This window comes from Phalacrocorax carbo, chromosome 2, assembly GCF_963921805.1.
Source record: "Phalacrocorax carbo chromosome 2, bPhaCar2.1, whole genome shotgun sequence".
Taxonomy (NCBI): domain Eukaryota; kingdom Metazoa; phylum Chordata; class Aves; order Suliformes; family Phalacrocoracidae; genus Phalacrocorax; species Phalacrocorax carbo.
Window position 1 is genome coordinate 67,566,128 of NC_087514.1, and position 12,115 is coordinate 67,578,242.

The 12,115-nt window shown below is 39.3% G+C and overlaps 1 protein-coding gene across 8 annotated transcripts in view; it reads left to right on the plus strand.

Annotated features, from left to right (window-relative positions):
• LOC135311959 (uncharacterized) overlaps positions 1-12,115 on the plus strand; it is a 37,524-nt gene that overhangs the window by 8,353 nt on the left and 17,056 nt on the right. For 2 of the 8 annotated variants that reach the window (XM_064443184.1, XM_064443186.1), the window contains 4 exons: positions 5,531-5,810; positions 6,540-6,590; positions 8,524-8,601; positions 11,593-11,729. In XM_064443184.1, the coding sequence (XP_064299254.1) occupies positions 5,756-5,810; positions 6,540-6,590; positions 8,524-8,601; positions 11,593-11,729 (321 nt within the window). In that variant the 5' untranslated portion in view covers positions 5,531-5,755. Of the gene's footprint in view, positions 1-5,408; positions 5,811-6,539; positions 6,591-8,523; positions 8,602-11,592; positions 11,730-12,115 lie in introns of all 8 variants that reach the window. The other 6 variants (XM_064443181.1, XM_064443188.1, XM_064443185.1 and 3 more) reach the window with 5 other exon arrangements.

Genomic DNA, 12,115 nt, shown 5'->3' on the forward strand with positions numbered 1-12,115 from the left:
AAATCTTGTTGTAAAGGCACTGATGATCATGTACGAGATTTTTAAAGTACAGGAAGCAGAGAACACTGGCAGATCTGGGAATGCTGATAAAAACCAATGAGAAGTTTAAAATCCAGAATGGTTATACAGTCAGTCATCACAGGAAATAAGCCTTTCAATTCTCCTTTATCTTCTTAGCCTGTTCTCCTGAGAAACAAGGCTTACATACTGGCTTTGTCATCTGTTCCTCAGTATCTTTTGAACATCTCAGCCTTTTTGAACCAAGTTGATCAAGGGCTCCTGAAAATATGAATCTGCACAGAGGAGAGTGATGGTGTCAGTCCTCTACTGAGGGAAGTGCTGCAGGCTGAGCTCACCACTTACTGGACCCTGAAGAATCAACACGAGAAAGATTTAGAAAAGCACTGGTCAGAGTACATTTTCTAAGAGACTGGGCTTCATTAGCTGCTCTCATGGGTTGGTGTTGATAAGAATATCAGTGCAAGACATATTCAAGTATGAACAATTGCCTCAGCAGATATGAGTACTGTGTGCAGATCTTCTCATTTTAGAAATGCCATTAATAAAGCATCTTGACAGAATTTCTGCAAAAGTTCTGAAAACATAAGTCTCCTCAAAATCCAGTGGATTTGAGCAGTCCAAAATTGTATTTGTACCTCAACAACAACAGATTTGTTTGGCTCTGGGCTAGTGTTTTTAGTGGAAAACAATTTCTAGAGATTTTTGTGTTTCTCATCAGAAAGGGTCATTAAAAGTAATACTGTTTAACTGAAAAGGTTCTTGCTTCAAGACCATAAAATGTTGTTTTGGAGGAGTAATGTAAAGGATGCACAGGTCAGAAAGTGAGACTTGAATAAGAGGACGGAAGGTGTGGCAGCAAGACTGTAGAAAGAGTGGTGGAATAAAGGAGCCTGTTGCAAAGACCTATGCCTTTAGGAAACAGTATAGTAGCTCAGTGCTCCGTGGATAATTCAGGTTAAGAACATATGCTCATTTAAAACACTGCATCTCTGGAAATGTCATAGGTTAGACTCTTTCAGCTGTGATTTAAGGAGAAGAGATGTTGAAACATCTGATTATCAAAGTAAAGAATCTAGATGTGAAACGTTGGTAAACAAGTTAGAGCTAACTTTTGGAGGAGTCCTAGCATCACAGGGTACCGCATGTCAGAAGCATTACAAAATGTGCTTTAATGTAGAAAGTTCTGTGCCTCAGTAATTGTTTTGAAGCAATCAGCATCCTTTATTTCTAATATGAAATAATAATTCATACTATTGATACCTCCTTTATTCTACTTATCCATATTGAATTCTGCTTCACTGAAGATCCAGATGTGGGAGGCCAATTTGCAAGCCACTGTCAAGGCTTATTTGTCCAAAAGAGGCTGAAATTTGGCCTGATAAAGTTTATTTGTATGTTTTAGTTGTGTGGAGCTTTTCTTTTACAGGTAGAAAAGCTTTCCACCTGTGTAACTTTTCAAAGATGTGAATTCAGATTTCATTTTGGGAACTGCAATGCAGAATTATGCATTCAATATATGTGCAGAACTTCTTGAAACTCTCTCCCATGGACATATTACCAATCACACAAATAACACTCCCTCAAGAGCCAGTGGATCCAGGAAATTCATTGTACTCTGTCACTTGAGATACAATAATAAATTCTGAATTTTCTTGGTTTTTGTTTTTTCATTTTAAATAGTTGATTTTTTTCTACAGTTATGGAGTTAAGTAGTGAAGTCTTGTGGAAGAGCGGGGAAAGTATGAATTTGCTTAGATTAGGTGCACTATGTAGAATGAGTCTGGTATTTCAGGATATCAATTAATGAGATACTCCTGCTATTACTGCTGGATCTGCAATCTTGTTCTAATGTTCATGTTATCAAATACTCCAGTGAGAGTGAAATGTGGCAGCATGTTCACAGAGCTGGAGTTCAAAGAGCGAGGAACAAAATTGTATGGATGTTGTCAAACTGAAGAAATAGTTTTCTTGAAAACCACTTGGGACAAAACCTGGCAAGTATCTGACATGTACATTGTCTAAAGAACAACAGGTACTTCAGAAGATGAGTACTGGCATATTTAAAACGTTTTACACCAACGTCTGCAATTCCTTCCTTGTTGCAGGAAAAAAAGTTCCATTGTCAGTAGGGAGAATGCCACCAGTGCTGCTGTTATTTATAAAGCAAAATTTAAAAAGACAAATTATTTGGATTCTGAGTGTTTTCAGATGGGATGTGCCATGTATTGTATCCTCTCAACTCATCGAAAGTAACTATCCATAATCCAGAAGCAATGAGCATGAGAAACCTGACTGTTTAACTGTACAATCTTGTTGACTTTGAAGTCAGTTAAGTCAGGAAATGCATCTGTTTCCAGATCATTGTGTCTGGAGGAGTACCACTTTCTGTAAGTTATTTTTGTGGTAGTGACAGAATTGGATATCTGGGGTGGTTTTTCTGGCTGTTCTCCAGCAGTTCAGAGGAGAGCAGCTTAATGGAAGATGTGGGAAGAAAAGGTGCTGATGCTCCAGGGCTTTACTAAGAGAGTTAAAGGTCATTTAAGTACATAAATTTCAGTCGTGATTTTTTTTTTGTACAATGATATAACTGGACGATTGGAAGACTTCTTTCAGCTCTATTTGAGGCAGTTGCACATAGTGTTCAGGGATAAGGAGGGAGAGGAGACAGAATATTGCTTTCTTTCCTGGGGCCTGTTGGCCAAAGCAGACAGAGGTTTGGGAAACTTTTTGCTTTGATGAAGAGGCATTAAATGAAGGGGGAATGCCAATATACATGTTAGGCAAATGTTCCCTGGGCATTAGCAAAATCCAGTGGTTTACTACTAAAACAAGGCAGCTCAGGTAGGAGGCAGAGAATAGAGCATGAGCCCTATTGAAGTATTTTCTGGGCTGCCTAGCTTTATTGGTGGAATTAATTTGGTACAAAGAAGAGTAGATTAATGGAACTTTTTTGCACAGCCTGTGGAATTTGTCCTGTGTTACAGGAAGATGCAGAGTTATGTTGTGGTACTTCTTAAAATGATATAATTGAAAAGTATTAAAGTGTAATACGGGATGTTGTATGTGTTTAATTGTTGGATCTAGCAACCTGCATCTACATTCTTCAACTTAAAACCTTAAAGTAGCACCATGAGTGTAAGGAAAGCTTCGTTATGGTGATTCTCTAAGGTGTGGAGTCAAGGGGAGGAATCAGATCTGAAGATAAGCTGCATTTATTTAACAGCACTGACTACAAGTTCTTCCTCCAGTAAAAGCACAAATGTCATATATTCTGCCTTGGGTTCACCAATGACAACCTTATCAGCATCCTGATCAGCATTTCAGCTTTATGATGCAAGATAAATTTATTTATTTTAACATGTCCCTCCATGCTTGGTGTCTGTCAAGCATTGATGAGTACACATAAAGTTTTGGGGTGTAAAACTACTGCTACATTTTCAAAGAAAGGAAACCTGGAAGTTCTTTTCTGGATTACAGACTAGAAGAGAAAAATATTTCAGGAACCATAATAATAGAAGTACTAAGATTGAACAATACTCCACCTCCCTTACCACTTCTGTCTTGGGGATTTTGCCCATACAGTGGAATATAGTCTTTGTACACTTTACTTACATCTTGTATTCAAAAGTGAATCTGCATTGCTGAGTCCAGTACCTCTTTGTTGCCACTGAGTAACTGAATTGACAATATCTGAAATGGTCCTTAATTTCTGAAACATAGCTGGTTTATTTCTGGCAGTCATTAGGAATGTGTGCGTGTTAAACATGTATGGATGTAAACGGTAGAGAACAAAAATATGATCAGCACTGTCATTGAATATTGAAAGGGGTTTTTTGTTCATATAGATAGCTAGTATCTGGAAAATATCCCTTACTAAATAAAATTATCAGTTGGAAGGGATTTCTTGAGACTGATTAGGTAATTTCCTAATCTCCTGACTGAAGCAGGACTACTGCAGTGCTGGGTCATCACTTGCTTACTGAAGCCTTGAACATCCCCAAGGGCAGAGTCTCGGCTCCCTGTGTTTAATGTCTGCAGTTGCTCCCCTGTCTTAAAGAGGAATTTTATCCTAACATCTAATCTGTGCCTCCTAAGCAACTACTTGTGTTCAGGTATCCGTGCTATTAGATCTCCTCTTAGCCTCCACTTCACCAGACTAAACAAGTCCAGCTCCCACACCTGTTCTCCTAAGTTATTTTTCCTGGCTTGTTTGTCTTGGTAGCCCTTCTGCTGGACCCTCTCTAGTTTCTCCACATCCTACTTGAACTGGAGAAAGATGGAACTAGACAGCCTCACAAGTCCCAAATAATGGAGGATAAGGTATTCTGAAGTATGCTGCCTGTGCAGTATCTCAGTATGGGGTTTGCCTTGTTTATGGGAGACATGCTTTTGGCCAATATTCAGCTCATTGTAAGTCTGAGGTTCTTTCTGACAGTGAAGCTGCCCAGTCAGCCAGATTGGAGCTTGTGCTTGTGGATGGGATTATTTTAGCTGCAGAACTCTATGCTTCATATCACATTTCTGAAGGTTTCTTTAATCCTTAATGTTCCCAAGGTCCTGCTCAACTGAAGCTGTGATATTGGTTGTATCCCCTAAATTACTATTGTCTGTGAATTTGCCAAGGGTGTTCTATGCATCCTCAACCAGGTTATTAATGATTATGTTAATTGCTGTGGGCCCTGGCATCAGTCTTTGGGGTACTCTGGCTTTGTACTTTGTGCAGAGTACTTTGGAGTAGGTTGAGCTTACTGAACACCAAGAGGCTGGGCTGTTGATGGTTGCCCTTTGAGCCTGGCAGTCCAGCTGATTCTCAGCTCATGGGTCAGTCTGATATGCTTTAAGGGAAAATACCGTTGTGTTTTGGTAACTTAGAGTATTAATAGCATTACAAAGCCATGTGGCTAGTAAATGTGAATTGAATGTTAGCCTGGCATCCTGCTGTTGTTGAATAGAAGAGTGTCTTCAAGATCATAATTGCCTTTGTTAAACTTTTGCAGGCAGCAATGATATTTGCTAAATACCTCTTTAAAAAAACCAAACAAAACCAAAAAAACCCCACAAAAACACAACAAATGCCCAAAAAGCTAAACAAACAAACAACCCCCCAAAAGCTAAACAAACAATCCCCGCAAAAACCCAACCCAAACCAAAAAAACCAAAACAACAAAAAAGGAAAAAACCACACCCCAACTTCAAAACCCCAAACCGCTCACCTTGGTGACAGTAGCAGCTACAACTTGATTTTTAACTTGACTGTATTTGTAAACTTCAACCATGTTAAGGCAGAGTGCACTGTGAACTGCTTCTGGCACAATTCTCTGCAAATACAATTTGTTCCTCTAGGAACAGTAAACAGAAAATAAAGCACTAAAAATCTTATTTCACAGGTGCCTATTCGTGTCATTTAGCATTTGGCTATGTCAGTCTGCAGATGTTGGACCTGAAATCTAACTTGGGCTTCAAGCACTAACTGAAGAACTCTGCAATTAAGTAATTTTTGTACTTACAGAGTACCTGGAGATCTTTTGTTCATGCTACCAGAGACTTTGAAGCTTTTTACTGAAAAAGGTGGATAATTTATTGTAAGAAATCAAGGAGGTATGCTCGTCATACCCCTCCCTTCTGTTAATATTGCAGAGTTGTTTGCAAAATGTTTATAACTCTGATTTGAGTTACAGATTTGATAGGTATCTCTTAGCTGCCTGTCTTGTGCAGAAGGAGGAGAAAACCATTGATGTATACAACACATTGTATTTGCTATGGCTATGGAAAACTTCCTCACTTCAAAAGTACGAATTACATGGGCAAATAAGAGTTTAACTTTCACTTTTTTCCAGTAAATGAGTACTGCTGTGTCATGTTTTAATATTGAATGCTGCAACTTAAAAATTACTGAGACCATCATTGAAGTGTGTGTCTGTGTCTATGGATTTGCGGGAAGAGGGGGCAAGGGGAAGAAGTTCCAGAGGAAGGGAGTGAAGTACCTTTATAAAAGCACATCTGAAAATTCACTCTGAAGCTGAGTGATGAAAAATATATACAGCAGCCTATGTAAAAGAAGATACTAGTCTGTGTGCAGGTTTATGACTTTATGAATTGTCTCTGGGACTGTGTTTAGGCTCTAAATGTTTAGACCAGGAGTTTTTTGTTGGGTACCTGTAATATGGATTGACTGTCATGCACAATACTGAATATTTAAAACAATTAAAAGAATTAGGCAGTATGGAAAGCACTTAAAAATGAAATAAAAATTTAATATTCTATGCTTCCGTGACATTCATGTGTTTGGTATACTGTGTTGATGGGGAAGGGGAGTGGGAATGAAGACTTTATCTTACTTAGAGCAGTAAAGTTACAAAAGGAAAGCGTAGCAAGATGGAATACTGCTGCTACTGAGCCTATATTAAACTGTAAAATGAAGATCACTGTTCAGTTCTCTAAATTGTTTGGATGACCTGCTAGGTACTTAATAAAAGCAAGTGAGAAGAAGTAGTCTGACTGTCAAACTGTTACCGTAGGTGTTCCAGCTCCCGTCCGAACTTCGATGAAGTATGAAACACAGAGACCAGGTAGCTGAATATAAATGAGCTGATGTCCTTTTCAGATGCAACTTTGGAATTGGTGGTTTTGCTTTAATGATGACCAAAGTGGGTGGTTGATTGTGGTTTAGGAAGAAGCAGTGCAATTTACCAAACATTTGAATTATTGCTTTTCTTTTGTGCACTGGTTAATTTACGTAAGAAAATATCCTAGGTGAATATAAAGTTACAAGTATCTTCACAGAAAGACTTCCACACTAGAGACAGTTTCTTCCTGATTATCTGATATCAATGGATATAGCTAATGTTTTTTTTTAGTTGGTGAAGTTTTCAACAGAAAATTTTGCAGCATGTGTGTACACATACAATACAGTGAAAGTCTGACAAAACAAAAGCATATAAACCAAGAACAGTAAATAATAAACCATTGTTTATTATCAAGGTGATACCAAGACAATAATATTTAGTTGTATGTTAGGAAACAAGAAGAAAATGGCCATTACCTTATAGAGACCTTTATCTTTTTTGTTGGCATGGATCTTCCCATATTAATCCCATGTGCCTATCACTGTTGGCTTGGTAACAGCCAGCTCACACTGAGAGCTATTGCACAGGCACATAAATGTATTATGCAATTCTTATGCATTTAAGTGTTGGTAAAAATCTGTCTGTGGAGGCTGATTACGTGGCACCAATTTGTTACACATCGCCTCTGTCACACTATACTACTGCTGCATGTTGCCTGCGACAAAAATCAAAACAACAGAGAAAGTTTTTAACAAGACTGAAGTTTTGGTGGGAATGGGCCACACTGTTCCTGTGGCAGGAGGTGTTCCAGCATGTGTTTTCTACCACAATTATAAGAGATTTTCCATATAATTTAATGCTGGAACTTTGTGAATTTTTTTGTCTGCAGCCCTGGAGTTTGCCTTGATGGCAGCACAGTCACATTCCTAATGGAGTTCTTTAAGAACAAGCACAGAATTCCCTGTCCTCCTGAAGTTTTGTTTGGTTGGTTTTTTTAAACCATAACCTGTCATCCTAGGGGGAAAGAATACAGTAACATACTGTTCAGTGCTTGTGGTATTTCTACTCGTTTGCTCTGATTTGGGGAAACTGGCAGTGTTTATGCCTCTTATGAAATTCATCAGTCAGTTAAAATACAGCTGTATGTAATTAGGAAGATGCATTCTATTTCTGCACTTTTTTTTCCTCAGATTAAAAACATGTATTTTAACACTTCAGCATGCTCTTTTGTAACGGCCAAACACGTGAATACACTTAATGCCTCTTTGAGATTGTTTTGCAGATATATTTGGCTGAACTCTGCTGGTGCTCTGACTTGACCAGGAATACTTTAAAAGTGTTTTAGGTGGTGGAAAAACCAAGCTATTAAAACTCAGTGAGGAGCAAGATGCAGCCCTGATTGAAACACTGCTAGTTCAGTGTTTCACTAACAGGTGTGCAGCTTCTGGTCTGCTTAGAGTACAAGAGGTGCTCGCTGGATTAGTGAAGATTATGTGTTCTTTATTAGACTTAAGGCGAGATGATTATTGCAATTCAGACTCTAAACAAGCAGTCTTGGTATGCTATATGAATATTAGGGTTTTGGGGGAAGGAGGAGGATGGTGGCTTTTTTAATGAGAACTGACATGATCTGGGGCATGCTATGAATGTGAACTTGGTATCTTTCCTCAGTAAATTGAATTGTGTTAGAAGGTCTGTTTTGCTTATTTGTTCTCTTCTTGAAGACATTCATTCCTTGCAAGTAAAATTGTTATCAAAAACAGAGTGTTGGAGTCTTTTTGTGAGTGACTGTGATCTTGCCCATTCTCTTTACACATTTCAGAGTGAAAATAAATTTTGTCCGCCTTAAGTCTCCATGAGAAACTCCTTTAAGATCATCAAAATTATGTGCAAACTAACACGTAATATCTCTTTATGCATGTATTTTTTACTTTAGTGAAGAGAGGACTCACAAAGGACATAACCTGTCTGAAGGATTTTATGAATGATCCCAAAAGAGAAGAACCTCTAGTTGGTATGTTTTTTGTTTTCTAGATGGTATGTCTTTGAATTTGTGACCAAATGGCTTTTGTTTTGAAATAAAAGGTGGAATTGTAGATATTGTTTCATTTTCTGCAAATGTGTTGAATGATTTATAGGATATACCTTTTAGCTTATTACACTAAGTACTATAAAGGCCACCTCTTTTACACCCTTAATTGTTAGACAACTTGTTCCTGAAGAGCCATTTCAGTAAAGAAGCTTTCCACAGATGACAGAATGGTTGAGGTTAGAAGGGACTTCTGGAGGTCATCTGGTCTTAAGCCCCTGCTCAAGCAGGGTTACCCAGAGCAGGCTGCCCAGGACCATGTCCAAATGGTTTTTGAGTATCTTCAAGGTGGGAGACTCCACGACCTCTCAGGGAAACCTGTGTCAGGGCTCAGTAACCTTCCCAGTCAAAGGGGTTTCCTGATGTTCCGACAGCATCTCCTGTGTTTCAGTTTGTGGCCACTGCCTCTTGTTCCATCACTGGGCACCACTGAAAAAAGCCTGGCTCCCTCTTCTTTGACCCTCCCTTCAGGTATTTATACATGTTGTTGAAACTCTCCCTCTGCCCCTGATCTTCCTCCAAACTGAACAGTCCCAGCTCTCTCAGCCTCTCCTCATAGGAGAGATACTCCAGTGCCTTCATCATCTTCATGGCCCTTTATATGTCCATGTCTCTTGTACTGGGAAGCCCAGAACTGGACACAGCACTCCAGGCATGGCCCCACCGGTGCTGAGTGGAGAGAGTGGATCATCTTCAACCTGGTGGCAACACTCCTCATACAGCCCAGGATACCATTAGCCGCCTTGGCCACACGGGCCCATTGCTGGCTCATCTTCAACTTGGTGTCCATCCAGGTCATCACCTGCCAAGCTCCTTTCCAGCGGGGCAACCCCCAGCGTGTACAGGTGTATGGCCTTGTTCCTCCACAGGTGCAGGAATTTGCACTTCCTCTTGTTCAACTGTGTGAGGTTGCTTTTGGCCCAACTCCCCAGCCTCTTGAGGTCCCTCTGGATGGTAGCATGACCCTCTTGTGTATCGACCTTCCCTCTCAGTTTCGTGTCATCAGCAAACCTGCTAAGGGTACACTCTGTGCCATCATCCAGATCATTAATGAAGGTGTTAAACAGGATTGGACTTAGTATTGACCCCTGGGATGCACAGCTACCTACTGGCCTCCAACTAGACTTCATGCCACTGGTGACTTGTGATTCTTTGTGGCTTTCCGTTTGGTGGGATATACAGGTGTTTCTGTCTAGTGAGATATTTTCCCTCACTGTCTTTGGGAATACTAAAAGTAATGAGATTAATTTTAAGGTTTTCTTTCTTTCTAATTGCTGGATTAGGCAACCCTTAGGAGACGATAAGCAATGCTGCCTTAGTGTTCCTAGTATGTGCTGGTGGCCTAGAGAAATATGTTCCCTGACAAAGAGCCAAGTAGCAAATTTCCTAGTATTAGCAGGGAATGTCTCATTTAGTGAATTGTCTTGCTGTTACTTTACATACAACATTAACATTAGAAAGCATAGCAATTTATTGTAAGCATTTTAATAGAAAAAGGTGGATAGCAAAGTGTTAGTTTCTTGTGTACTCAGTTCATTTGGTGGTTGTTTATTTTCAGAGTCAAGGTTTAGTGGTATAATGCCATAGAGGGTCTGAGATGGAGTTTAGTTTCTTTAGAGCAGCCTCTATGTTTTGGATTTGTGACTAAAACAGTGTTGTTAACACATGAGTGCTTTGGGTGTTGCTGAGCAGTTCATAGCGTCAAGACTGTCTTTTCTTCTTTTCTTCCACTCTGGGTCCCCACCCCTCAGCCCTGGAGTAGGCTGGGGGTGGGCGAGACACTGGGAAGGGACACAGCCAGGACAGTTGACCCAAACTGGCCAAAAGGATATTCTGTACCACATAATGTCATGCCTAACAATCATAGCTGAGGTAAAGGAAGAAGTGTGTGCGAGGCTGGCCTCCAAGGTGGCTGTTGAGAGACTGGCTGGGTATTGGTCTGCTTGTGGGGAGGTGAGTGACTGGTTTTCACATGTTTTTCTTCTTTTCTTTTTTTTTCACCCCCTCTTTACTTCACCTATTAAACTGACTTTTTCTCAGCCCATGAGTTTTCTTGCTTTTGCTCTTCTTATTTTCTCCCCATCCTGCTGAGGGGTGTGTGTGTGAGTGAGCAAGCAGCTATGTGGTACTTGGCTGCTGACTGGGGTCAACCCATCACAAATACACAGTATTGGAAATTATGATAATAGGGAACAGCTGCAGGTTTCTCCTATTTGTTTTAAGCTGCTTATAAACTTGTTACGTTTAAGCTGTTCACAGTAAAACTTTTCATGCTAAAGCCTCACACTTAGGTATTTCTGAATACTTCTAAGGCAAAGTCTTTCAGTCATTTCTAGGAAAAATGAAGAAAAATTCCACTTTCATTCCTGTAATTCTTAAAAGTTTGTGGAAAATTTTTAGATTATGAAGGACTCGATTTTGTGAAGCAATCATTGTCTTTCGTACATGTGCTTTGTGCTACTTGGACACTGTCCAAATTATGTTTGACTAAGCAGCTTAAATGCAGTTTTTCAATCTAGTCCTTTGCGTGGCATTTCCTGTTCTCATTCTCTTTTTATATGCGCTTCTCCATGAATTCTCTTACATGACTGTATTGAATGAAAGGTTCTTTCTTAGTTTCTTAAAAATATCCCAGGCAGGAAAAAAGGTACATGAAATATTTTATTCAAGTGGGCTTGCAAATCTGCCATAGACAGTGTTTTTCCTTTCAGAATAAAGCACTGTAAAGAGAGTAATTTAACTGATGTGAGTAATAAGTACAAAGAACTGTTGAAGTAATCCTGAAGAAGTGTTGAAATTCTGAAAAAGGAATACTGTTTATTCATTTTGGCTTTTAATGAGCAATATTCAAGATAATACGTTTGTTTATAGTAGCCTATACTAAAATAGAGGTATTTGTAACTCTTGCATTTACAGGTTTAGAACATGTGGTTGAAATCAGGTTTGAAGGAAGAAAAGAGCCACATTATGAGTGCAAGCTGTGTGGGTTTAATACAGAAATGGCACCTATGATAGAACATCTTAGTGGATATAAACACAGAAGAGCATACATTGTGAGTAATTTTGATGCCTTTTGATCACAATTTCTTTATGATACTCCCCTTTTATTTTTTTTCTGTAAATACTTGATGTAAAACACCAAGTTTGATGTTTAAAACCCCATAAAATAAATTGGTAACACCTGAGTGGGTCAATACTCTTCATGGGTCAGACCAACATGAATACCTTTGAAGCTGTGAACTATTGAGGAAGTGTGATCCAGAGGTGCGTGTCTGTATCTGCTAAAACTCTGTTGCTAAGTGTTTTGATTGCCTCCAGGATCAGGTTCGTAGAACATCGGGGATATTTCTTATTCCTCAGTGTGCCCATAGTGTTGTTAAATATGGTACAGAGCATGTTACCTTTTAGTAGCAAGCTTTGCACAGTATCCATTTTTTTC